We start from the raw sequence: 26,684 nt of genomic DNA, 5'->3' as shown, positions 1-26,684 counted from the left end.
ATTTATTATTAGAAACCTTTGTGCCCACGGATCGATACTTGGTTCTTACCAATATTATTCTACATATACGATAGGTACACTTGCCTATTTTGTGTGTGTTTAGTCTTTGTAGAAATCACTTTTATAAATTTAAAACACGATCTTGTGCAAAAGCTAAATAATCCAATCAATCATATTTAAGACGCACGCGCAGCACACATCAATATACATACAAGAAAAAGTGTTTCGTGTCTTATAGCAATCATAATCATGGGGAATACAAGAGACCGACAGGCGAGAGTCCATATATTGCCCATGATATTGACCCAATACACTAGCAAAACTAAGAAACAAACACTAACAAAGACAAGGCCCTAAGGAAAACTGAAAAAATAAAAACAAGACAAAACGCCTCTACATAACATAATTCTTGACACGGTTTCAGAGATCTTGTTAGATAGGAGCTGAACTTGTTCGCCTGAGCTGGTACTTGGGGTTGGGTGGCGGTGCGCTTGGCAATACCTGCCCTGCCTCCTGCACATGGGCCCACAATAGTTTAGCGAAACAGGTTATAATTTCACCATGCAGTTTTCTGAACCCAAAAATGCAGATGAATCCATGATGTTCAACAAAACTTGGTGAATTACAAGTCACTCTCCAATGTATAACAACCAATGTAATTTGGAAATGCAAGCAACAGACAAGAATCTCTTGAGATTTATAATTTCACCTAAGCGGGATGGTTTCGCTAAAGAAATGATAAAACTTGTAACAAATTTCATTAAATCATCTGATAATCAATCAGATGTTACATCTCTAATGTATAATAAGACTACTCTTTACTTATCTAAAGGCAATAAGAAATTTATAATACTTGAAAAAGATGTTTACTAACAACTATCTAAAATGTTCTCTTACATAACTTCGTCTTTGCTCTAATGTTGTTAATCTCATCAACATTGGTTGTTGACCCTAAACCATGAAAAGGAAGTTCTATATTTCCAAGATAGTCAATCTTGAATAATCTTCTTTTGTAGCCTTGATATAAATATTTATTTGAATAATCTTTAGGTGAATTCAGACAACTTTATCTCATAAAAAGTAAATCTTTATAAATAAAAAAGGATGTTCAGCAACAAGCATACCTTCTGTTTCTTAAGTCTTTCGTTTTCCTCTTCCAAGCGTGAAATCTTGTTCTCCAGTTCATGTGTGTAAGCCTAATTTAACCAAAAACAACCATTGTCACAACTTGTTTACATAACCTAGTTTAAATCAAACTTAACCTTTTTGAAACCATACCTGTTTTCTTGCCCGTGAACGTGCAGCAGACTCTCTATTCTTAATCATTCTCTTCTGCCTCCTTTCCACAGTCTTCTCCACCACATCACCCGAAGCAACCCGCTTCCTTCCAGGCGTCTGCGTATCCGATAAATTCCTCATCAACTGCGAAGGCGACATTGCCATTTGCGCCTCCGGGTAACCCATCTCCATCATCGGGCCCGCCCCAATAGCCAAAGACTGTTGTCCCGGATGATGACTTGCAACATACACAGGCTGCTGCTGCTGTATCGGTGGAACTTGATACTGCATCCACTGCGCCTGTTGACTATTCATATTCTGTTGACCCGACACATTCACCTCCACATTTCTCTTCCCAGATCCCGAAACAATCCCAGCTTTTGCCAAAAAATCCTCCAAAGTCATCTCACCTAACGTAACCTGTCTCTCTCGATTATTATTATTACCATCATCATTACCGACAACATCATCATTCTTTTCCTGACCCTGTTGAATATCTTGCCACACCTCATCGACCGTCTTCTTTCTCAGATCCTGATCCAAACTAAGGCTCGGTTGGCGAGCGGGCTGAGTACCGTGACCGTGAGCGTACTCAAGATTCATATTATCTTCAGCAGTACTCAAGGGTTTCCCAAGATCGCCTAATTGGTTATGAACTTCATCTAAAGTTAGGTTATAAATCGATCCCTGCCTCGCCAATTCACCGGACTTATGCCGCCCGTTCGATCCCATTTTCAAACTATCCACTAACCAATCAATCAATCACTTGGATTAAAAACTTATAAACCAAATCAAGATCAAATTTTTATAACCCCTTTCGTTAATACCGAGACAAGAACTGTTGTTACTCCGAAACCCTATAATATTAATAATAATAATAATAATAATAATAATAATAATAATAATAATATTGAATCCACGGCATTCGAAATTGGGTTTACAGTTTCTTGATTGAAACCTAATAATATATGAATCGGAGATAATGATGACGAATTGATGAAGAACTCACCGGAAACACAAAACCCAGATGATTGAATTGAGTTGTTGATCCATGCAGTAGAAATGAATGGGATCAGGACAAGACAAACAATAGGTTGAGTGAATCATCAGAGATTTTGAACACGAGTGTGGAAGATTATTATTATTATTATTATTAGATTTATGAATATAAAATATAAAATGGGTTACATTAAATCCAACAGAGACGAAACATATGCTCACATTCTAGAGAGATTCTCGTACTCCCAAAGAATAATTTAAGGCTGAGGGGTGTGGGGCTTCAACGGGGGCGCTAGAGCCCCTTCGCTCGCGCCCCCAGGCGCTAACATCACACCACCGGGGCGCTAACGGGGCGCTAGCGCGAAAAAACATGCAGGCGTGATGGAGTTAGCGGGAGAAGAGAGAGTAAAGTTGCATAGGAAGTCGGAAAAGAGCTGTTGATGGTTTTGATTAAATTAAAAAAAAATATTTTCTTAAACTATAAATATATACCTTTATAAAATATACTTCATTTCACAATTATACACCTTTCCTCCTAAAATCCTCTCAAAACTAACACAAAAAAAATGTCGTGGTACTCGTCTGATTCCGACTCCTCCGAAGAGGATGATTTGCTTCTTCATGTAGGGGGAGTTTTGACCGCAACCGTGGTGGATCTCTTGCAAAATCAAACCCATCAACCTCGAGTCCCGAGAGTTAGAGCACCACCTCGTGATCGTGATCGATCGGGTGCTAACGATACTTTGATTAGGCATTATTTTAGCCCTCAACCGGTATACGAGGAGTCGGATTTTCGAACTCGTTTCCGAATGAGCAGACAATTGTTCATGCGTATAGCAAGTGATTTAGAGGCACGGTATCCCTTTTTTCAACAAAGGGAGGATGCTAGGGGTCTTCCCGGTTTTACCTCTCTTCAAAAATGCACGGCTGCTATCCGTCAATTAGCGTACGGCATCTCGTCGGACGCTTTGGATGAGATTTACAGATGTCGAAAAGGGTTGCACGTGAATCCCTTCATTTTTTCTGCCAAGGTAAAAAACATTAATTTTAGTTTTTATTAAATATTTATTACATTTTGTAATATATATTATATGTTTATAGATTATTTTATATAAGTAGGAGTCATATCGATTTACTCTCGGAGGTATCTGCGTAAACCTACAATGTATGACATCCAACGCATATATGAGGTGCACGCAGAAAAACATGGTTTTCCTGGGATGCTAGGTAGCATCGATTGTACGCATGTTGGATGGGCTATGTGTCCAACGGCCTGGCGAGGTCAGTTCCACCGTGGTGATCATGAAGGGCCGACCCTTATACTTGAGGCGGCGGTGTCACAGGATCTTTGGTTTTGGCATGCTTTTTTGGTGTTGCTGGGTCAAATAACGACCTTAATGTTATCGATCAGTCACATTTGATCAACGACCTTATCGACGGGGTTGAACCACCTCAATCTTTTGTTGCAAATGGAGAACTCTTCAAGTACGGGTACTATCTGGTCGATGGTATTTACAACGAATGGGCTTTGTTAGTTCAAGCTTTTACAGATCCAATCGCCGACAAACGGAAGTATTTTACGAAGAAGCAAGAGTCTGCTAGAAAAGATATTGAAAGAGCTTATGGAGCTCTGAAAAAACAATATTATGTACTGGCGAACCCGATACGTTATTGGACTCGGGAGAGGATAATGGACGTCGTCTACACGTGTGTGATCCTACACAACATGACGTTAGAAGACGAGGGCAAAGCTATCTGCCAAAACTACCAAGGTGACATTCCGCCACAACCGTCCACAATCAGTGATCAACAAAGACTTCATAACATAGCAAATATCAAGAGCCGTGAGATACACGGGAATCTTCGACAAGAGTTGGTTGAACATTTGTGGGCGAGACGACCCGATGATCTTGTATTAGATTAGTGTTATTATTAAGTATTATTGTTTGTTTAATTTTTAGTATGTTTTTTTTTGTAATTTGAATTTTATATATTAATGTGTTTTTTTTATTAATGTGTGTTTTTTTAATAATTTATGAGTTTTTTTAATAATACGTTGTTTGAATATATTTATAAAAAAATAAAAAAAAAATTTCGCTGGAGCCCCTGTTAGAGCCCCTCCACACCAGGGACCAGGGCTCCAACGGGGGCTCCAACAACCCCCTTATCCAGTTTCTCTCTCTGCCACACGTCATAATATTATTGGTTGGAGCCCCACTAAAGCCCCCATTAAAGCCCCCCACACCCCTCAGCCTTAGGCTGAGGGGTGTGGGGCTTCAACGGGGGCGCTAGAGCCCCTCCGCTCGCGCCCCCAGGCGCTAACACCACACCACTGGGGCGCTAACGGGGCGCTAACGCGAAAATCCATGCAGGCGTGAGCCTGTTAGCGGGAGAAGAGAGAGAGGAGCTTGTTGAATTTTAGAAAAAGAGCCGTTGGTCTCTTATTAAATTAAAAAAAAAAATTTCTATATAATACCCCATTTCACCCATTTTTATACCACAACTTCAAACCTTCACCCAAAATCAATTCATCTTCTCAACTTTTTAAAAAAAAATGGCTGGAAATTGGTACCCAAACCTTGATTCAGATTATATTGACGACGATTTATGGTCGTCACCGCACCAACCGATGTTTTATTAGGAGCCGCAAGAATCAACCGGCTTTCAACCATCCAACACACAACCGTCTCCTAACTTTGTTGTTTCGGAGACACAAGAATCACACGGTGAAGCTACGGGACCAAAAAGACGCGTCCACCGGAAAAAACAAGTTGCAACGGACGGGTCGGGACCGGCTTCGACTCCGAGGACGAAACGGAAAGCCACTCCGTGGTCATCGGATGAGAAGGAAGCCTTGTGTCGGGCTTGGATAGTCATTTCTGAGGATCGGCGTTGCGGTAATTGTTTTAACGTTTTTAAAAATGATTTTTAATAAAAAAGTTAAATAAAAAAGTTAAATGGAAATCTAATTTATTTATTCATTTTACAGCCGACTACCAAAAGAGCAAGATTTTTTGGACAAAGGTTAGGGAGACGTTCTACATGCTCGTTGGGAGTACAGAGCGGAACGCCGATATGATTTCGGGTCGGTGGTCCGAAATCAGAAAATTTGTCGGCTTGTTTACTAATCTTTTCAACAGGAACAACGGTCGTATGAGACCAAGTGGCAGTGATGATTTGGCGGTTTACAATTTCACGGTCGAAGAGTGGAAGCAGGAGTGTTTGCGGAGGTATGGGACGGTGAAGACGTGAGACGATTTAAAGTTGTGGGATAGGTTGAAAAGGTGTTCCAAGTGGGTTGAGCTGGTGGCGCCGGACGTTGATGCGGAAGTAGGGCCGAAACGGACTAAAACTAGTTCGTCTGGAGCGTATAGCACTTCAACCGGGTCGGATTGCCGCGTTGGATTTGACCTAAACATTGCGGAGGAGGAAACGTCTTCACCGCCGAGGAGGCGGCCATTGGGAAGGGACGCCAAGGGGAAAAAACCGGCTGAGGGGGAAGCCGTAAACATCGCCAATCTTGTTGAATCCCTCAATAAATTCAACAAAACCATGGAGGTGGTCTCTAATGACAAAAAGGAAAAAAGTCGAATGAGAGATTTGGACTTTCTTACTAGAGACTTCAGTAACCTAAATCCGGTCGATCAAATGCTAATGGAAAAGCAAAAGGAACGTATCCGAAAGAGGTTGATCGAAGAAGACCAAGCCGAAGAATAAGAATAATGTTTTTTTTTAGTACTTTAATTTTTATTTTATTTTTAGATATTAATGTGTTTTTTTATTATTGTGTGTTTTTTTTAATAATTTATGAGGTTTTTTAATAATACGTTGTTTGAATATATTTATAAAAAAATAAAAAAAAATTCGCTGGAGCCCCTGCTGGAGCCCCTCCACACCAGGGCCAGGGGCTCCAACGGGGGCTCCAACACCCCCCTTATCCAGTTTCTCTCTCTGCCACACGTCATAATATTATTGGTTGGAGCCCCATTAAAGCCCCCCACACCCCTCAGCCTAATAATAATATTATTGGTGTTACAAAGTGGTGAAGTTTTTATTTTTCAAGAATCGTACCACGAATTGGGGGAGGGAAATTGTGATGCCAAGTGGGTAGAAATTGGAAACGTAAAGAAGGCTTCGGAAGTTGTTTAATTATTATTATTTTTTTAATAATGTGTTGAAACTATGCTTAATACCCGAGTGTTCTATTAGTTCTTTTTGAAACGGGTGTCAACTTTAATGAGGAAATCCATCACATTAAAAAAATACGTAAGTCAGGTTTTAAACTTAAAACTTTAAAGATTTCAAACTTAAACCGTCATTCCCTTGACATAGAACCAGAAATCCAATTATTGTTGTTTAATTCTTTACAAAAATAAGACAACTAAATTTACGAAATTGTACATAAAATTATCTGATTTGATTCTCGCAATGGAAAATTGCCCTTTTTTTCTTTCTTTGTATTCTTTTTTTTTTCGGATGAAAGCTTGTTGTTTAAAATCTTTAATCTAATTGTATAAAAAAGACTAGCATATCTTTGTACTTTTTTCATGAAAAAGTTGTTGAATATAAGGGGAGGGGGTGGTTTCATTTTCATCACCCACCACACCCGATGGTGGTGTGCCACATCACCGACTCCTAAGTTTAAGATTTTAAAGAGTCTAACATGAAAAAGAATAAAAAAGTTTGTTAAAAGTAATTTTTTTATACTTGTTTACAATGCATCTACTTCAATCTTTATGGTTAATTATAATTATGCATGCACTTTTTTACGTGGTCAAGAAAATAGATAATTATGTACTGTCAGCAAAAAGAAATAAATTTATAAAATAAATTTAATATTTTCGATAAAAAGGATTCAGTTACATGTATGCGGGAAACAAAATGCGTCGCGGCTACCTTTTGAATGATAAAATCAATCTTACTTATTCTCACAATGAAAAATTGACATTCTTTTTCCAGGTGAAAGCATGTTGTTTTACATCTTTAAATCTAATATTATAAAAAAAAAAGACCAGCATATCTTTGTACTTTTTCTTGAAAAAGTTGCTGAATATAAGTTTAAGATATTAAAGAGTCTAAACATGTAAAAAAGAATAGAAAAGTTTTTTAAAAGTAATTTTCTTATGTCTTTGTACTTGTCTACAATGCATCTACTTTAATTTTAATGTTTAATTTTAATTATACACGTACTTTTACACATGGGCAATAAAATAGATCGTTATGCGAGCGTCGGTGTAGTGTCGTAACTGTGACGGACCAATTTTGATCAAACAACATCGGTTAAAGCTATTATTGGTATTCACTTTTATCGTTTTCAATCAATAAAATTATGTAAAATATGCATCAATATGGTTTTATGCATATCACGACTTTATATTTAGGGTTTTTCAATGCCATAAGAAACCGAACTGATAGAAACCAATTTTCATCGTGCCACCGTCATAACATGCGGGTTCAGTCTCACTAATTTAATTTAAATAACTTCTTAACACATATGCTAAGTTTGGGTTTTGTCTATCACCTTTTCTCGTAATGTTAGATGAAAACGTATGCAATTTTGTAGACTTTAATCCTTTTATATGTGAGATGGGAGATTTTATATTTCTAAGTTAGTTATTCTTAATAGCATCTTTTAAATTTATTAGAAGAAATTAATTGCAAAAAGTTTATTAAAGGAAATTCTTCTTCCTTTTATTTTTTAGGAGCCTTTTGTATCACATAACTTGAAAGAATAACTTTTATTTTGAAAATATGAATATGCATGCAAATTAATATATGCAAATGTTTTACATTTATTAACTATAAATTACTTATTTATCATTGTTGCGTGTAAAAAGGGTTGTTAAAACTACGACAGAAAGTAAAGCTTTGGTGATGACATAACCTTTGTTTTCATTGGCATACAACTGGAAAAGTAGTTAAGTAGTCTGAAGTAGATAAACATATACATCTGCATCAAATAAAAATATTAAGCCATTTAAATTGATGTTTGCTAATGATCTTATGATTAAAGTGAGACATTAAAAAATCTCATTTTTAAAAAGAAAATGATCTTATGTTTAAGTCTAACTCGTGACAACGAAATTGAGGCTTTACTGCTTTAGGTTGGGCCATGTATTTTCAAACCTATGATAGGTTTTCTTTCAAGGGTGAAATAGAAGTGATCGGATGAGCCAATGACCCGCCCCTAATCCAACACACACCATGAGTTTTGAACATTATTTAAACACACACCATGAAATGGTTGACCTTGTATACTCCACATATCTTTCCCACACTCCCATTCCACAACTCGCTCTCCTCCATGTTAGTGTAACATCGGTTTTTCTCCAATCACTTCCTTTACACAAGGTTAAATAAAAATAAATACAATTAAAAACACTAAAATGATAAATATCAGTATAATAAAACTCTCAACCCCAACATTTGGCTATTTTTTTTACTTTCGACCAACCATCACATTTAACATCGGTCTCGTCAACTTATCATGCGACTTTAGGAAAATTCAAACCGTTTTCCTTTTGTTGATCTTCAATGCACCTCACCCTTTGTTCCTCATGCTTGACGCACAAATTTTTCGAACAAATTCGCTTTGGTCATCGACATGTTAAATTTAGAAATGATCTTCACGACTCTTGTTGATCAAATGATAATGTCGCTTGCACAAATTTCTTCCCTTTTTCCATGTGGTCTTGCTGACTCTTCATAGTTGAGAAACCTGCATCGTCCATGTTCAAATCGGGGACGTAATTATTTAACTCTGACGTCTATGATTTCTTAATGCTTTACGAAAGTTGAGACTGTTGAAAGGAACGACAATCCATTTCGACTGTTAGTAGGCTTGAATATGTTCTTTATGAATGCTTCCTGATATTCTTGAATTGACTCCGACTGTGAAAACATTTGCGTCCAAATAAAGCAATAATATATGGAAGCTGATTTAAAAAAATTATGTATAGCACGCCATTTGTATAATTTTTCACATCTTTATAACTTTGGTGACATTAAAATGTCAACATTTAATTCAATTACACTTCCAGTGCTTCACGAAACGATAAAAGGAAAACATTTGCATGGTGCTTAATTCTTTTGCTTTAACATTGTATAAATAACCATTTTTATTTTTAATAGATGCAATTATGCATGGTATTTATTTTCGTAAACAGTTGTTTTAAACTTCATGCATCATGGGTTTATAAAATACACCATTTACAGCAGCAAAAATTAAAAAATAAATAAGAAACCTATGAGTATCACCAATATCTTTTTAGACAAGTTGAATTTGATGGCGATTTAAGATCAATAGAAAAAAAATAAAAAAAAATAAATGAGATTATTGATCATCTTACAACTATATTTCAATCATATTTCATGGTTATAAAAAATTAATTTAAAAAAACTTTTAAGACGCTAAAAGAATATATATATTGGACTACTTTAACGTGTGAACGTCAACATGTAATACTTTATATGTAATTTGGTTAGTGATATATGTTTATGTTTAGTTTAAATATACTTTTTAATAAAATATATATTAAATCCGACCAAACGAATCATGTTACACTTAGATTCCCAACATAATTATTCCATAACCATTCAAACTATAGATGACCAAAAATCTTTCTGTACGCCCTTATGTATACTTCACTATGTATTAACCACATATCGAGTGTACGTGCATAGTTATTCACCTTAGATTTAAATAAACAATACAATTATGTGCATTAAAAGTATAATTACCACATGCTAGCCAAGCTTATATATGTTCTCGTTAATCTCGTATGTGAAGGCCATGGATTGAAGTGGAAGAGATAGAAACGGATGGAGAGAACATGAGGAGAATAGAGTGAGTGATAAGCATGCTTAGAAGAAGAATATGATAGAGGAGAGGAAATGCGGTCCACCTACATTACGCGTGGTCTAAGTATTCGTTTTTACAAGTATGTGTTATTATGGACATGACGGCTCTAGTGAGAACCATGGAAACCCACATAGTCGAGGGACAGAGAGGTAGATGCAAATCAAAACTAGCATCGGATGAAAGGCTTTAGACATGATTTGTTAGACTTGCAGCTCTCTAAGGACATGGTTGGGGATATGATTTCTTGGAGGCGTCGGATTAAGGTCATGGATTTATAGGAGTGTATAGAACTTGTTTTTATATGTCATGACCCGTTACTCTGCTTTTATTTTTTTCCATTTGTTTTAGTCTTAGTCTTGCTTTGGCATGTCTTGACATAAAAATTGGTGGGGAGTACATAAAAATTGACGGGGCTCGCATAAGGAGCAACCTCTCTAAGTCTCTATTTTAAGGCTTGTCCTTATCCTACACTCTACAACCATATCAATAGCATTGATATAGGTGAAATTTTATTGGTTATGTTTGGTTGTTATTATGAACATGTGTTCCCACATCTATTTTCTTGGTGCCTCTATCCCATTGATTCTTGCTCTTTTTTATGTGGGTTCGTTGGTTGTCACATTTACAAAACAGATGATGCTTCGTTTTATAAAAGTGTGATTGATCGCAAGCTATTTTGTTTATTCAATACTCACTTTGTTGCCTTGTGGGTGGGATGCCACTTCATTAATTGTCTAGTAGGTATGAAACCAGATCATTAGCACTTGTAGTGCTTGGTAGAAACCCATATCAAAACACTTTTAAAGAGTTTTAGTTAAAAATTAGTGGTTTTCTAGGGACACCACATACCCTTCTATACGCCCGATATAAAGCTATACGCGCGCACGCGTGAGGGGGGGTGTCTCTAGTAGGACCCCAAAATTATGAAACTGTTTATCGATTTGATTTGTGAGCATTTTTTATAGCATCTTCAATGCATCTCTTTTAAACTCTTGCAAACACATCGGCGTCACACCTTACATCAGATTTTCATTCATCTTTCATAAACATTCATTTTCTCTCTGATTCATCTTCTTTCAAAAACACATCTAGTTTTTACATTTAGTTTTTTGCTCTTGCAAACACGCCACTTCAACTCATGCAACAGATTTTCATCCATTTTTCAGAAACATTCATTTTCTCTCTAGTGCATCCTCTTTCATACGCTATTTAATTTCAAAATCAGCTATTTTTACTTCTATCTTGCTTACTTTTATTTTAACTCCCATAAAACTCTCTAGTGCATCTATTTTTCAAAAACATTCATTTTCTCTCTAATGCGTACCCTTTCAAACATCAACATCTCATCTATTTCTTACTTTTGTTTTTATCCAAAAATTATTTTCTCAAATTCTTAGTTATTTAAATAATAGAATCAATTAAAATTAAAAAAAATGCATAATAATGCATAGCAAAATTTGGATTCGCACCAACTATTTAACTACAAGTGGGAATTTATTTTCGTTATTGTAATATTATAATTCTCAATACATAATACATAACAAAATTTAGATGCTACGCTTTTAAATTATAGTCACGAACTCCCATATTTTTTACAACTAGTAGTGCAAAGCCAAAACCTATATAAGTCCTTTCACTTTACAATATGCAATAGAAAATTAAATTCAATAAAGATAACTTTCCATTAACTAAACATGTTTTCTAAGTTTAGAAAATTATGTATTTTAATCATTCAATGTATCTATGTGAGAACAACCAAATAAGATGAAACTTAAATATTAAAATTTTGAATATGTAGGAGTCCACTTTTCATACACTAGCTCCTAAGTTTCGTTATGTGTATACACGCACACATGACGCAACGCTCTAATTCTACCCCATAACGTTACATGTCAGATAAGTAAAAAGGGTATGTTATTGTAGCATAGTATGAGGGTTGTCCATGTAAGTCGGAATAATCGATTACTTAAATGATGCTTGGAACTGAACAATTAGTGATTGTTAGCGAGTTTATTTCCTCCTCTGTAATTCTTCTTATTCTTCTCTTATCTTTCACTCTTGATATCTTGATTACCATTTTTATACGTCACATGGCATCCATTTGATCACTCTCTTCCAATAATAAGATTGATTTGGTCACTCTCTTGCAAATAATAATATCCATTTGATCACTCTCATCCAAATAGTTTCACATCATGAAGATGCCTGGTTTGTTATAAAAAGAAGACTTAAATGATTATTATTCATTCTTAGAACACGAATTCTAAAAATGATATGAATTAATACCTAGAACTACTTTGACAGTAAAACTATTGAAATCTAATGAGAAAATTATTTGACTGCCACGTCATTGACAGTTATAAAGAGTGTGGTTACTTCATGTGAGCTTGCTTTAGAGGAGAAAGATCATTTAGTTATATGATTACAACAATACACAATCTAAGTGCAGTGTTCAATCTTACTAAATAAATGAAGGTTCTAATATCATTATGTACATGCCTAATTAGTAATGACCTAACATACGATATTTCTTGCATATTACACATATCACATCATAAACCAGTTCTCTATCCGTATAGAGTTGTCAAAGCTTTATCTTTATAATTAACATTTTTTTCAATCCCATTTAAAGTTTCATCAACATTAACAATATCATAAAAAGTGTAAACTCAATATTTAAATCGAAAGTATCAATCATACTTGCTTGGAAGTTGGCACATGAATGTTTAAACTTAATCAAAAGAAAAGCTTCTATTTGTTGACACATTATCTATTTTTGTACATTATACAAATCATTAGGCCCAAATGTACCTACTTTCCTATTTCTTGAAGTCAAAAACTTTATTTTCATTGATTGCATAATTAGACATCAAAACTCAAGTTTTAAGAAACTAAGTCACAAATTTTAAATTTAAACTCATAGCATGCAAAGAATACTGAAAAAAATACATGGCACAAATTGAACAAACATAAATATATTTCAAACCAAGATTTTTATCTATTGACAATAAAAAACATAATGACAACAAAAAATGCACAATATCGCAAGAAAAATGCATATAATGCAATAATAATTAACTTGTCATGAGTTGCTCTATTAAATTTCTCATGTGTTTCCTGCATTCAACCATATGTTTGTTTTTAATTTAATTAGTTAAAAAAGAATACAAATAACAAGTTGTGAGGCTCGAACCCATGTCTTCTTCCTTGAAAAACAAGGGGATTTACAACCACACAAACCTTTACGCTTCACTATGTGGTCCAACTAATTATTTTTATGGGGTTATTGAAAAATTTAAGAAAAAATTTTCAAAATAGTCCATTTATAAAATGTGATTCCAAGTTTGTCCCCCCAAATTCAAGTTTCCAACTTTGTCATTTTGGTATCTCGTCGTCGGCGATATGTTAGCAAACACCAACGATGTGTTAACATAACATAGGGTTGACAATGTGTTATCTTGCTAACATAGGGTAGCAGCGATGCGCTAATGTTTAAAGCAGGGGTTCAACGATGCGTTAGCTGATAACGCATCGCTGCTACCCTATGTTAGCAACATAAACGTATCTCGTCGCCGGCGACATGTTAGCGAACAACGACGATGTGTTAACATAACACAGGGTTGACGATGTGTTATCAACTAACGCATCGCTGCTACCCTACGCTAGCAACATAACGCATCGTAGCTACCCTACGTTAGCAACATAACGCATCGTCAACACAGATTTTGACCACATGTCGTTATCCTATTTGTTTCAGTAACGCATCGTCGGTGTTCGCTATTATGTCGTCGGCAACGAGATACCAAAGGGACAAAGTTGGAAACTTGAATTAGTGGGGATAATCTTGGAAACACATTATCTAAATGAGCTATTATGGGAATTTTCCCAAAATTAAATAATATACCGAATTTACTAAGTTTTTTAAAAAAATTGGGGTTTGGAGACATCGACCCACTCTATGTGGGTCCACCCTGAGTTTCTTATGGGTATATTGGATGATTGGATATCCATGCTATAAACTTACGTGGTTAAAAGTTACCCTCCATGTTTTCATTACCTCAAACCCAATCCTAAATCAAAATCCGGGTTAAAACCGGCTTAAATTATCTACGATCTTAGAGAAATTTATATATTTTAGTTTCAAGACTTAACAACTCTAAAATACTCTAAAATGTACAACTTTGAACAAGGGCTAAAATATCATTATAACATCAAAACTCACGTGTTTCTTAGTTTGTTTTAAAACAGTTACACTTTCCTCCCCTCAATTATAGTAAACTTTTGTAAATCTAATATATAGTTATAATTATTACACTTTAACTTTACTCATATTTTAATTATATTTTCAATTTTAACCCAACTTCCTTCATGATTTTTAAACGTTAATAACTTTTATCATACGTTAATATATTTTTTTAAAAATTCTACCATAAAAACGAGCATATTTCTCTCTTTAATTTGAGTATCATATTGTTGTAGTTTTTTTCAGTTAAAAAATATTTTTTTGTGTATGGGTGTTTGTGGTATGGTTTTGATTTTGATAGGTTTCAAGTTAAACGGTAAACTAAACTATTAGTAAGGTTTTTTTGTCGTCGAAAACCGAAACCGAACCATTGAAAGTTGAAAACAACTAGCCAAAACCTAAAGAAAAAAAGCAGCCGTGAAATCAAACCAATTATCGGTTTGAATTATGTTGGTTTCAAACCAAACAATGAATACTCATAAACTTGATACGCGATTACAAAGTTTATGTTTCCCGCTGCATCGCACGGGCACTTGTCTAGTATTATTATACAAGCAAGCAACGTTGTGATCACTTTCGAATAATTCAAACACGTATAACCTAATATCATACAAATCCCAAACCCGAAAATAAAAATAATTAATAATTATATAACTAAGAGAAATGATCAAATAAGAAGTTTGATTTTTCTAAAAAGGCTAGGAAGGAGGTTATTTTTGTCTAATACCTTAATATTGAAAACCCACTTAATTTAATTTCAAAAACCCATTTAATTAAAACCCACTTAAATTTTCATTTATCTCCTACAACCACCACCGCCCACCGCCACCCACCGCCACCACCTTGCCGGAAAAGTCTTGGAAAATTTCGCCGGAAAATAAAACGCTATGAAAAACACAATGAAAAATACACAATGTAAAAAACACAATGGAAAAAACACTATGAAAATAAAAACACAATGATAAAAACATAATGAAAACATAATTAAATAACACAATGTAAAAAACACAATGCAAAAAAACACTATGAAAAAATAAAACACACTTATATAACACAATTTTGTAAAACACAATTATGATAAAACACACTTGGTAAAAACCCATGAATTTTTTATTTTATTTTTATAAAGCAATATGGCACTCATATAAAAGATAAAAAAACACTCGCTTTTATGGTGAAATTGTTTTGAAAAAAAAATATCGTATAAAAAAGTTATGGACGTTTTAAAATGATAGGGAATTTGACATGTGTCTTGCATGTGGAGAGAGGAAGTCAACAAATGTGTTATCCCTATTATGCCTTTACCCTTATTTTACACTTGATGATCTCTCTAATCTAATCTCAATCATTCAATTCTCAAATAAATGAACAATATTATTTTCTATCCTTCCTAAAAAAAACTAAATTTTTATTATAACTCAAATCCATATAACTAAATCTGAGTACGCCGCCCAAAAAAATGTTTTTAAGGAACATGTGAAATCAAGTATCTACAACCTTCGTTTTTTGATTAAATAAACTACCTACTTTTATTTTCTTATTATCATAAAATAAATAATAAAACAATAATAACATTATATGCAAAAGTTGTTCTGCACACTGACGTCCACTTTATAAACGCACCATTTTTAGATTCTTTCGAGCTTTCATTTTACCTCCACACTTCTGTTATCAAATCATAAGGTATTCATTCACTCTTTCAATCTCTAACTTAATATTATGCTAAACCCCTAATATTATTATTCTTGTTGTTGCCCATATAGGATTTATTGAAACTTAGGGTTTTGAAAATCAAGAATCAAATTGACCCAGATGGATCCTAGATTCGGTACACTTTATAGTTCTGTTAATGGAAATGAAAATGGGTTTCAGTTTGGAAATGGAAATTATGCAACTTTGCCTGAGTTTCAAGATATTAATAATAATAATAATAATAGGAATATTATAAACAATGGTCACAATGGTCAAGTATATGACAACAGTTTTTTGACTTATGATCTAGTTAATAATGGTGGTATGTATCAAAATACAAACTTTAGGGGTTTACAGTTTCCGCCGTTGAATGATCCTCCGGTCGCTGACGTGACTGCGAATCTTGAAGATGAGCTTCATGAAGACTGTGACTTGTCGGATGCGATTTTGGGGTTTATTAGTCAGGTGCTTATGGAAGAAGATATGGAGGATAGATCTTGTATGTTGCAAGAGTCTTTAGATCTTCAGGCTGCTGAAAGACCGTTTTATGAAGTTCTTGGGAAGAAGTATCCTCCCTCACCGCCCCCCTGGCCGCCGCCGAGTTCGTCAGATAGTGGTTTGACTTCTGTTGACCAATCGGGAAATAGTGTTTATGTTAAGAATGTTGGAGGTCAGAATGCGTCGTTTGGATCTTCGATCAATGGAGGGTTGGATTCGCCTGCTAGCACTGCTGACACGTATGATCTTTGTAGTGAGAACCAGATGATGTGGCAGTTTAGGAAAGGTTTTGAGGAAGCTAATAAGTTTCTTCCGAGTGTCAACCAGTTGTTGAGTTCTTCGAATGTAGGTCAAGATCAGAAGCGAGGAGAAAACCGACTCTCGTTAACAGGGTCGAAGACGAGAAAAAGTCATGTGGATGATGTAACTGAGTTAGAAAAACAAGAAAGAAACATTAAGCAGGCTGCGGTTTTTCCAGATTTAACTTTGAGGTCAGATGAAATGGACTTGATCTTTCTCTCTAGTTTGGGAGAAGGTAAGGTTGCTCTAGACTCGTTTCGTGACACGTTACGTGAAGAAAAAGTTAAAGACTCGTTAATAGATGTAGAAGATGTAAGTTTAACTAAAGGAAAAGGTAAAGGTAATGGTAAAAGTAGAAGCAAAACACGCGGTAAGAAACAAAACAGGAAAAAAGAAGTTATAGATTTAAGAACCCTTTTAGTTACATGTGCACAATCGGTTGCATCCGATGATAGAAGAAAAGCAGATGAACTTTTAAAACAAATAAGACAACACTCGTCTCCTTTTGGTGACGGAACTCAGAGATTAGCCCACTGTTTTGCTACCGGGCTCGAAGCCCGCTTAGCTGGCACGGGTAGTCAAATCCACAAAGCATTAGTCAGCAAGAAAACATGTGCTGCTGACTATATAAAAGCTTACCATTTATACATGGCGTCATCCCCGTTTAGAAAGATTTCAAATTTTGCTTCGAACAGGACGATAATGGATAAAGCTGAGAATGCAACGAAGGTACATATTATAGATTTTGGTATCTTATACGGGTTTCAATGGCCCACTTTTATTCAACGGATTTCATCGAGAAAAGGTGGGCCACCACGGGTTCGGATTACTGGAATTGAGTTTCCTCAGCCAGGGTTTAGACCGGCCCAAAGAATTGATGAAACGGGCCGGCGGTTAGAGGCGTATGCTGAACTGTTCAAAGTCCCGTTTGAATATCATTCGATTGCTAAAAGATGGGAAAATGTGACGGTTGAGGATTTAATGCTCGATGAAGGTGAGTTTTTGGTGGTTAATTGTATGTATCGGGCAAAAAACTTGCTTGATGAAACCGTGGTGGTTGATAGTGCGAGAAATATTGTTTTAAACTTTATTAAGAATATTAATCCGGATATCTTTATCCATGGGATTCTAAACGGGTCATACAATGCTCCGTTTTTCTTGACCCGTTTTCGTGAGGCTCTTTTTCATTTCTCGGCTTTGTTTGATATGCTTGAAACAAATGTGGCCCGCGATCGGCCCGAAAGAATGCTCCTTGAAACAGAGGTGTTTGGCAGAGAAGCTTTGAATGTGATAGCGTGTGAGGGGTGGGAGAGGATTGAGAGGCCCGAGACGTATAAGCAGTGGCATGTTCGTAATTTGAGGGTCGGGTTGGTTCCGATTCCGTTCTCGCGGTTTCTTGTCAAACGGGCTGCAGAGAAAGTCAGCTTGTATCATAAAGATTTCTTGATTGATGAAGATAACCATTGGCTTTTGCAGGGGTGGAAAGGACGGATTATTTATGCGATTTCTTGTTGGAAACCTGGAGTAATTAGCAATCAAAATGTTTAATTTTGGAAATTAATTCCTTTTTAGTTGTTTTGTTAATATGTGGCTAGCTGCATTAACTTAATTTACCTCACCTTTAACCATCTTAAGGTGCTGAATTTTAAGATGAGCACTTAGTGCCATAACTTTATGTTCAAGTTCAACTTGGAAGGTGTTCTATGTATTATTTATTGTAAGGCCAGTGAGCTGAACTTATATGGTTCTTAATGGTTTTGGTTGATTATTTATCAACAAGTTTTTTTAGTTTTCTTCATTCTTAGTTTTTTGTCTCTCTGTAAAAATAATATAACACAGATGCAGTTCTTGAATATACACGATAGATTCATAGTCTTGTTTCTTTAAGTGCGCTAAATATATGATTGTCGTTAACGAGATGATGGAACTTAGAAGCGCAAAGTGTGATGTTGGATTGTGGGTTTGACTGTAGCTTGCAATCAGTTACCTTCTTAAAACAAAAGTAATGTGCTAATCAAATTTTTTCATCCTATATAATTGTATGGGTTATATTATTTATTTACCTTCAGTCCTTCATGATGAATCTTCACTTTTAAAGTATACATACATATGTAGTCTTTATATATACATTTACCACATTTCAAGATTTAAAATGAATGGACCTAAGCTGTGAAACCGAACCGTTTTAGCCCGCCTGGTTTGGTTTACTATTTTAAAAAACTATGGTTCACACTTAGCCTTAGGCCTATATTTTTTAGTTGAAACCGGCTGAATCAGATTGTAAGCACCCCTGATAACTTCGATTGTTTACCACCAAACATGACACTTTTCAAGACAACATACACCCAAAATAACATATTGAAATTACAGATAATATCATGAACTATCCCCAGATGTTATATGTTAAGACAACTTAAACACGGATTTATAAAAGCAGCAAACTTGCCATACAAAGCAACTAGAAACAACACTTTTACGAACAGTTTGTATCATAACTTGCCAGCCCCATCAACTCAGGCCCTTCCAAACGAGGATTGTTCTCAAAGCTGCAAAACACATACCACAATTCAATAAGCTAAAAACAAAACCAACACAAACTATCAAATATTAAAAAAATGTCGAAATGGGAAAGCCTTACTTGCTCAAAGGGATATGTTCAAACGGGCCAGTGGTCGGAATCGTGCCACAGAGATCATTGTTTGAAACATCACTGCACAAAACACACAAATCACTTTATTAACACTGTTTAATCACATGTTCTAAAATACAAGATTACAAAACACTAAGGAACGAGCACGTACAACACTTTCAAGCTTGAAACACCACTGAGCTCCCTTGGGATTCTTCCAGTTAGGTGGTTATCATTAAGACGCCTGCCGATTGTAAACAAGACATTAATAACTTTATCTGAAACTAATGTAATAGATATTGTTGTATATAAATATATAATCAAACTCACAAGAACACTATCGACTTCAAGTTCCCGAGTGTAGACGGAATCTTTCCTGTAATATTATTGTTGTAAAGGTCCAAACTTATGAGGTGCTTCAAGTTACCGATCTCTTCAGGAATCGGACCTTGAATGTTATTTCTATATAGCTCCCTGCATTAATTAAACAGTTAATATAAACCATAGATATGACTGTCAATTCCAGTTGGTTAAAATTAACAAAACAAATAACTTACAAATATTGTAGGCTTTCCATCTTTCCTAATTCAGGTACAAGAGAACCAGACAATTTCAAAAATCCAAGATCCCTGTAAAAAATTAATAATAATAATAACACTATAAATTAAGCTCTGTAATAATGACTAACGAGGGTTGAAATTTGAACAGCCTATCTCACATATTCACAATTAGGGATGGCAATGGGTCGGGTTAGGAACGGGTTTAGGCGTACCCAAACCCATAACCGGTTAGTAAAGTCCATCCCAAAACCGTCGGGTAACTATGCGTTGGGTATCACAAAACTGCAGGTTCCGGGTACACAGACTGAAAACCTGCCAGGTATCTATCATGCTTTAACAATTTATAACTGGTCAATTACGGTAAGTAAATATTAATCATTTACAAAGAATGATTACCATAAAATGGTGGCAATGATTAATCAATTACGACAAATAATTGCTATAAACAAGTTAATGCTTTAAAGTTTCATATGATACATCCAATTCTACCCAAAAAAAAATCCACCAAAATATAAATAAGAATTTTTAAGGTACACTATACTCGGGGAATGGGGCTATGTTATGAGGTCAGGTAATTGGGCATATTAAGAATCCCAAACCCGTCCCACACCCTAACGGGTCGGGTTTTGGGTTTACAATGTGGTTCATGTTTCACTGCTATTGCTATTTATAATCTCTACTTCCTAAATCATATATTTAATTATTGGTAAAATATAAAATTGAGGTAAAAAATAATAATAATAATAATAATAATGAGAGAAGTGGTGAAATTAGGGCTTACAGGCGAGTAACACGGTTATCTTGATCACAAGTAACGTGAAACCAGGTGCAGGGGTTAACAAGATTGGGATCCCAGCTCTGAAGGACGTTGTCAGGATCGCTCAAGCTCCGGCGAAGGGCGGAAAGTGCGTCTACATCGGAATTAGCAGTCACCGTCGATGATGTAACGGCGGATAATGTGAAGATCAGAGCAGCTAAGCGACCCCAGGCCATTGATCAAATACTGGATTGGGGGTGGGTAACAAGACTGTTTGGCTGCCTTGATTTATAGGCACCAGTGAGTCAATGATGAGTGAATGAAGTCAAGTCAGTGGGTCCTTTTGCTTTGACCGTCTTCACTTGTTTTATTTAGACTATGGTTACTTGTTTTGGTCTCGAAAATTTGGTAAATATTGATTAGATTCATTACGGTACCGACACTTGGTATAGCAACCAAAAGATAGAGTACCAAAATTAAAGTTATGGTACGTCCAAAACAGTGTTTTGACATGTATTTTACAGAATATCAGTGCTGGTTATGATAATGGCGATAGTGTTCGGTTAATCAGTTGGAATAGACGTGGTACCGATATTGTTCATTACAGTATCAGTATGGTATCGCCACTCACATACTCACTACACTTACACTTAGGGCTGTAAATGAACAAAAACGAACACGAACAAGGCATTGTTCATGTTTGTTTGTTAATGAAATAATGTGTTTACGAACAATTACCGAACAAAATTTTATATCCATGTTCATTCATTAAGAAAATGAATGTGTTCACAAATTGTTCACGAACACAAATAAAATCGAAATACTTCCAATTCCTGTTAGAATGTTCAAATTCTGTGAAAACATTATCCAATGGAATGTTCATAAAAAGCTTGCAATAATAAGATGATCACCAACACATTATCCAATTTTTTGCCGTCACAAAACCATTAAAAATATTAAGGTTCCAGAGGTCTAAAATTTTCAGAATAATCCATAACTTTTCCATTTTCAATAAATCCGAACATACCCGAGTCTAAACATTATCCAGTAGTTTTCTGCACAAATACAAGCCGAATCAACAGAGTGTAAATTTTCATAAACGTTATCAAGTTTATAACAAATCAAATCAAGCAGTACCTGAGTGTGGATGTAACTAATGATAAAGAAACCAATTGAAAATTTTTTTTTGGAACATTTCATGATTCGTGTGTGTCATCCTTGCGCAAAGGCCATGCTAATCTTCTCTGTATCAATCCAATTTTATCGGATGTATCCGAAGGGATATTCAAGACTCCTCACCTGTATCTTCTAATAAACCAAACCCAAAACCTATTTCTGATCGATCTTGGACGAGCTATACCATTCTAACCCAACTAAACAAGTAAATCTCTATATTAATTTTATCTTTTCATATACGGATAATGTGTTTTTTTAATCATAAACTATTAATGATATATCGTAGGTTGATTATATGTATTATTTTTGAGTGATTTTCAACTTAAAAGTATTATTTAGAAAAAAAAAACTATACGTTAACTTTTTTGAAATTTTATGATTTGAAACAGTTTATTATCTTTAATTTTATTTTAACTAATAAAACTTTTTTTTCGTGTCCACAATACAGTGTAGTAAAGATTAAAGAAGTTAATCAACCAGGATCATCAAGTTATTGCATTATCGGCTTAGAGTTTGGTCCAAAGGTTAGGGGTTATGAATTTTGTTTAGAGGGTATCTAACTACTCTAGCTTATGGTATTGCGATTTTGGATTGTCGTAATAAAATTTGACACTCTAATGATAGAAATATAACTAACTTGACACACTAATGATAGAAATATAACTATTTTGTACAAATTGTGTATCGGATATTATTGTGAAAATACAACTGCTAGTTAACCAACTGCTGTAACTTTAGGTGAACCTATAGAGGTAATCGATTCTAGTTTCACAAATGAAGAGCCTTGAGAATATGAGAGCTCTATAAGACCACCTGTAGTGGTGGAGAACTAGGGCGAGATTGGGGAGGAACCCCCCCCCCCCCCCCCTCTTTTGAGAAGTGAAGCCATGGAGAAATATTTCTCGGTTGAAATGGTGGGGCCACCTCAATGTTATTATTTTTTTTATTCATATTGTGACATCTCTCCCTCAATCTCTCCCACACCACTACACTCCTAAAATACAATTCATCTTCTTACTGACTGCATGTCACTTGACACACTTCTCCCCCATTCTTCCCCTTACCACTACGCATGGTCTAATGATAAAATACAAGCCATAATGAATGCCAAGTTTGTTATTGACTAAATACGATTAATATTGATCATATATATCGTATATGTATGTAAATTTATATATGAAACCGAATAGTCTCATAAGACTATATTAACATGCTCCTAGCATAAAAATTAGCATAATTTTAAACCTATTAGTTGCGGCTACGAAGATTATATCCTCTAGAACCCGAAGCAGAAACTGAAGGCACCATGACTCCTTCAAAGAGTGTATAGTCAAGGTCTTCCGGTTCATCTTCAGGTAATTCTGAGTTAAACCCATGAATTCCAGTCAACATCATCATCTTCGTCATCATTATCGTATATCAACAGTTTGTTTCCTTGCATTCCATTAACTTTATCAATTAGTGATTGTAACATATGGTGGTTCAATGTCTCATAGTCCCTGCATAAATTTAAAATGTAGCAACTTATAATGCAAAGTTTGTAAAAAAAATGTAATTTGAGAAAAAATGGAACCAGTTTTATGTTTACCTGTAAGTGTAAATGGCATACAAAAGTTGGTATGACGCAAGAATCACGAATGTTAACCTCACAATGCTTATGATCCATGATTGTTGTTCAATGTCGTTTCCATATCGAAGCACCATAAATTCAACCAAGAATGTCACGCATAACCCTGTAACCAAAAACAAAATGCTTACTATAAGACATAAAAACAAACAAAATAACATAAAATTTGAGAAAAATAGTGTTTACTTACCTATATTCAGCCTAGGTCTCATACTGTAGGTTTGCTTTGTGCTTGTAAACATGTAGACAATGAAGATTAACATACAATATACAAGTAAAGCTTTAACGACTCGTGATTCTAGAAAGATCGCATTGTGCAGATTGAAAAGCTTCTTAATGGCAACAAACATGCTAGCTTGCTTTGACTCAAAACTTTCCTATCCAACATGAAGAAATAAATTTAGAATAATAAAACACACGAATATTTAAATATAAGAAAAACATGAAAACAATATAAGGCGAACCTGAGCAGCCAATATTGTTTTGGAATTCTCGATTAGATGATCATGAGCTTGTTTAAGTTGTTCTTGTCTTTCTATAAGTTCCTGTTGTTGACTTTGACCAAGTAAATCAACTGTTGCAGAGTGCCCCTGCACTCAAAACATCATGTTGTTATATTAGTCTATGAATGATAAATACACATATATAAGCATACATAGATATATACATATATCTTACCTGCTTTCTTCGAGTGCTTGGGATTGAAAAGTTGTGACATCTCGGAGAACCTCAAGAAACGCTCTCTGGCTTTTAACAAGTTCCTTTTGTCGGTCTAAAGAAGTTTCTGTTATGTTCTCAATATCATCAGCTTTACTTTGTAATACATCCATCTTCATGAACATCGCATCTCCAACTTTACCGACTTCTTTCTCAATCTCAACCGCTTCATTCCTTAATTTACTCATTTCTTCACTCAACTTATTCGCAGATTCGTTCAGCATTGTCATTCCTTCATCCAGCCTCACATTCATATTCATCTGACCAATTTGTAACTCCGTTTGAGCGTCCGCTATCTTCACGGATTGCTCATAAACCGACTGTGAACGCGCTAACACAGTATTAACACTTTCTTTAACATTCTTTGATGTTTGAGCCAGTTGTTGAGTTTGGACATCGATTGAAGATAAAGAGTTATGAATATTATCCGAAGTATGCAACACGCGTTCCGCTTGTTCTTCTATGTTATCTAACTTGTCCTCTGCATATTCGGCCGACCTTTTGAGTTCATTCACCAATCTTTCTGTTTGTCTCTTGAATGCATCACTCCTACAAGTCAAATTATACCTCATAACTTAAAAAAAACAAAAATATCATATTATAAAATTTCATAAAAATTTTAAATACTTACTGTCAATGTTTTAAAAACCGGTATTTTACTTGTACCGGTTTAGGCTAAAAAATGGTACAACCGGTTGAACCGGGTTATGCTGAGAGGTTCAACCGGTTGAATTGTTTACCTTATAATTTTCTATAAATGTAACTTCAATAAAAAAAATAACCCAAAAGTAAATGATTTCTATAACAAAATATAATTCAAAAGTTAATCCATATTAAAAAAAATAATGCAAAAACACTCAATTTTAAAAAATAGTAATAAAGTTTACACGTTTGAATGTTAATTGTTGGGTTAAAAGTTAGTTTGAAAAAATATGGGCTGTAAATATAAAAAATTTCCCGTGCTTAAAACCGGTTTGTCAGTAAAAACCGGTATTTTAGACAAAAACCGCCGGTACGATGTTCTAGCAAACTGGTCAAAAATGCCGGACTCAAAATATCGGCCTACTGTAAGAAATCCGGTTTAACCGGTTCAACCGGCCGGTTTGAACCGGTTTTTAAAACACTGCTTACTGTAACTAATGACATATGGCATTGGTCTCAAGATAAAACTCGAGATAAACCCTATGAGCATCTTCATCCAACTTCTTGAGACAATTTACCATCGGATACTTCACGTCACAGTACGGAAACTGAGGCCTCCCAGTGTCCTTCTGAAAGCAATCACTAAGATGCCATGCCAGCCTGGACCGTTGCTCTTCGGCTGCTAGAATCTCCGAACATCCTGCAAACAGATTCTGATACGCGTTTTGCCAACAAGAATTCGACAAAGCAGCCTTTCTCTTCGCCTTTTCCACCAGCATCACTCCCTTGTTGCTATTTGATGACTCCATGGAGAATTTAGCAACAATATGATCATTAGAAGTTTCAATAAACTCTGACGGGTTTTTACTCGAACCGGCTTTTCCACTTGAGAAAGGCCAACCAAACGACTCCATGCTGCACGAAAGCAAGACGAGAATTGACAGGATACCGAGAATAGAAGGCTTATGATGGTTCATTGGATCTAACTAACAATAACTATAAACATGTATAAAACTTGTTGATAATTATTCAGCTGATCAAAGGACAGTTAAAAGAAGGATTATGCAAAGTGGTCAAAAGAAGAAACAAATTGGTGTAGATAGAGACCTGAAAGATGATGAATATATAATATTTAGAGGGCCCGCCATTAAAATTTATATGAAGCTTTTGCGTGAAGAAAACATACAGAAGGTGCAACATATATCCTCATATGTAAAGGGTTCATTACATAATCTGGAATATATGGTAACAAGATATATGGAATTATGGACCCAAATACATGTTATAAGATTATTAAAAGCTATAAGAAACACTTGATATGGTGAATAAATTCTAGATGTAATATTCTAGCCGTGGCTGCCTCGAGTTTCCAAAAAAATATATCGTCTTTTTGTTTCGGGTTGTTTTTTTGTTGCTAGCATCTTGCTTGTAGCTATCTTGTTTCTTTCTTCATTATGAATGAATTTGTTGGTCGTTCAAAAAAAAATTAAAGTTGGTTAACCGAATATGTAGAAACTGGTTTGGAAACGGTTTTAACCCAAATCGGTTTTGAGTTTTAAACCGGTTTGTGCACCTCTATGGTGAATAAAATACATGTTATAAGATTATTAATAGACACACTTGATATGGTGAATAAATCTAGATCCGTATTTATGAAATAAAAAAAAACTGAACATTGCTATATATTCTAACCGTGGCTGCCTCT

The 26,684-nt window shown here is 35.2% G+C and overlaps 2 protein-coding genes and 3 pseudogenes across 6 annotated transcripts; 1 reads left to right on the top strand and 4 right to left on the bottom strand.

Annotated features, from left to right (window-relative positions):
- Positions 1–206: 206 nt before the first annotated feature.
- On the bottom strand, positions 207–2,441 carry LOC143613259 (ABSCISIC ACID-INSENSITIVE 5-like protein 2). 3 transcript variants are annotated; one of them, XM_077087018.1, is made up of 4 exons: positions 2,288–2,438; positions 1,279–2,135; positions 1,125–1,196; positions 207–513 (listed from the first exon to the last, which is right to left on the bottom strand). In XM_077087018.1, the coding sequence occupies exons 2-4, from the start codon at positions 2,008–2,010 to the stop codon at positions 433–435; spliced, it is 885 nt and encodes a 294-aa protein (XP_076943133.1). In that variant the 5' UTR covers positions 2,011–2,135; positions 2,288–2,438; the 3' UTR covers positions 207–432. The 3 variants fall into 3 exon arrangements, with proteins under 3 accessions (XP_076943133.1, XP_076943134.1, XP_076943132.1); XM_077087019.1 differs by having other exon boundaries at positions 1,279–2,024; XM_077087017.1 differs by having other exon boundaries at positions 1,279–2,441.
- Positions 2,442–15,989: 13,548 nt separating this feature from the next.
- On the top strand, positions 15,990–18,664 carry LOC143613263 (scarecrow-like protein 9 pseudogene; annotated as a pseudogene). Its single transcript, XR_013150083.1, has 2 exons — positions 15,990–16,064; positions 16,145–18,664. The product of XR_013150083.1 is annotated as a scarecrow-like protein 9 pseudogene (transcript).
- Positions 18,665–19,165: 501 nt separating this feature from the next.
- LOC143613264 (leucine-rich repeat protein 1-like) lies at positions 19,166–21,074 on the bottom strand. Its single transcript, XM_077087021.1, has 6 exons — positions 20,842–21,074; positions 20,058–20,129; positions 19,831–19,974; positions 19,673–19,744; positions 19,510–19,581; positions 19,166–19,417 (listed from the first exon to the last, which is right to left on the bottom strand). The coding sequence occupies exons 1-6, from the start codon at positions 21,051–21,053 to the stop codon at positions 19,345–19,347; spliced, it is 645 nt and encodes a 214-aa protein (XP_076943136.1). The 5' UTR covers positions 21,054–21,074; the 3' UTR covers positions 19,166–19,344.
- Positions 21,075–21,992: 918 nt separating this feature from the next.
- Positions 21,993–22,102, bottom strand: LOC143613265 (U6 spliceosomal RNA; annotated as a pseudogene).
- Positions 22,103–23,241: 1,139 nt separating this feature from the next.
- On the bottom strand, positions 23,242–26,229 carry LOC143613261 (protein GAMETE EXPRESSED 1-like; annotated as a pseudogene). The gene is made up of 6 exons (XR_013150081.1): positions 25,469–26,229; positions 24,299–24,886; positions 24,085–24,210; positions 23,811–23,997; positions 23,582–23,726; positions 23,242–23,492 (listed from the first exon to the last, which is right to left on the bottom strand). The product of XR_013150081.1 is annotated as a protein GAMETE EXPRESSED 1-like (transcript).
- Positions 26,230–26,684: the final 455 nt, after the last annotated feature.

Source organism: Bidens hawaiensis, unplaced genomic scaffold (genome assembly GCF_021521415.1).
Source record: "Bidens hawaiensis isolate Kalapana, Puna unplaced genomic scaffold, B.hawaiensis_p1.1 tig00036971_1, whole genome shotgun sequence".
Lineage (NCBI taxonomy): Eukaryota > Viridiplantae > Streptophyta > Magnoliopsida > Asterales > Asteraceae > Bidens > Bidens hawaiensis.
This window is presented reverse-complemented; position numbering and strand designations above follow the sequence as displayed.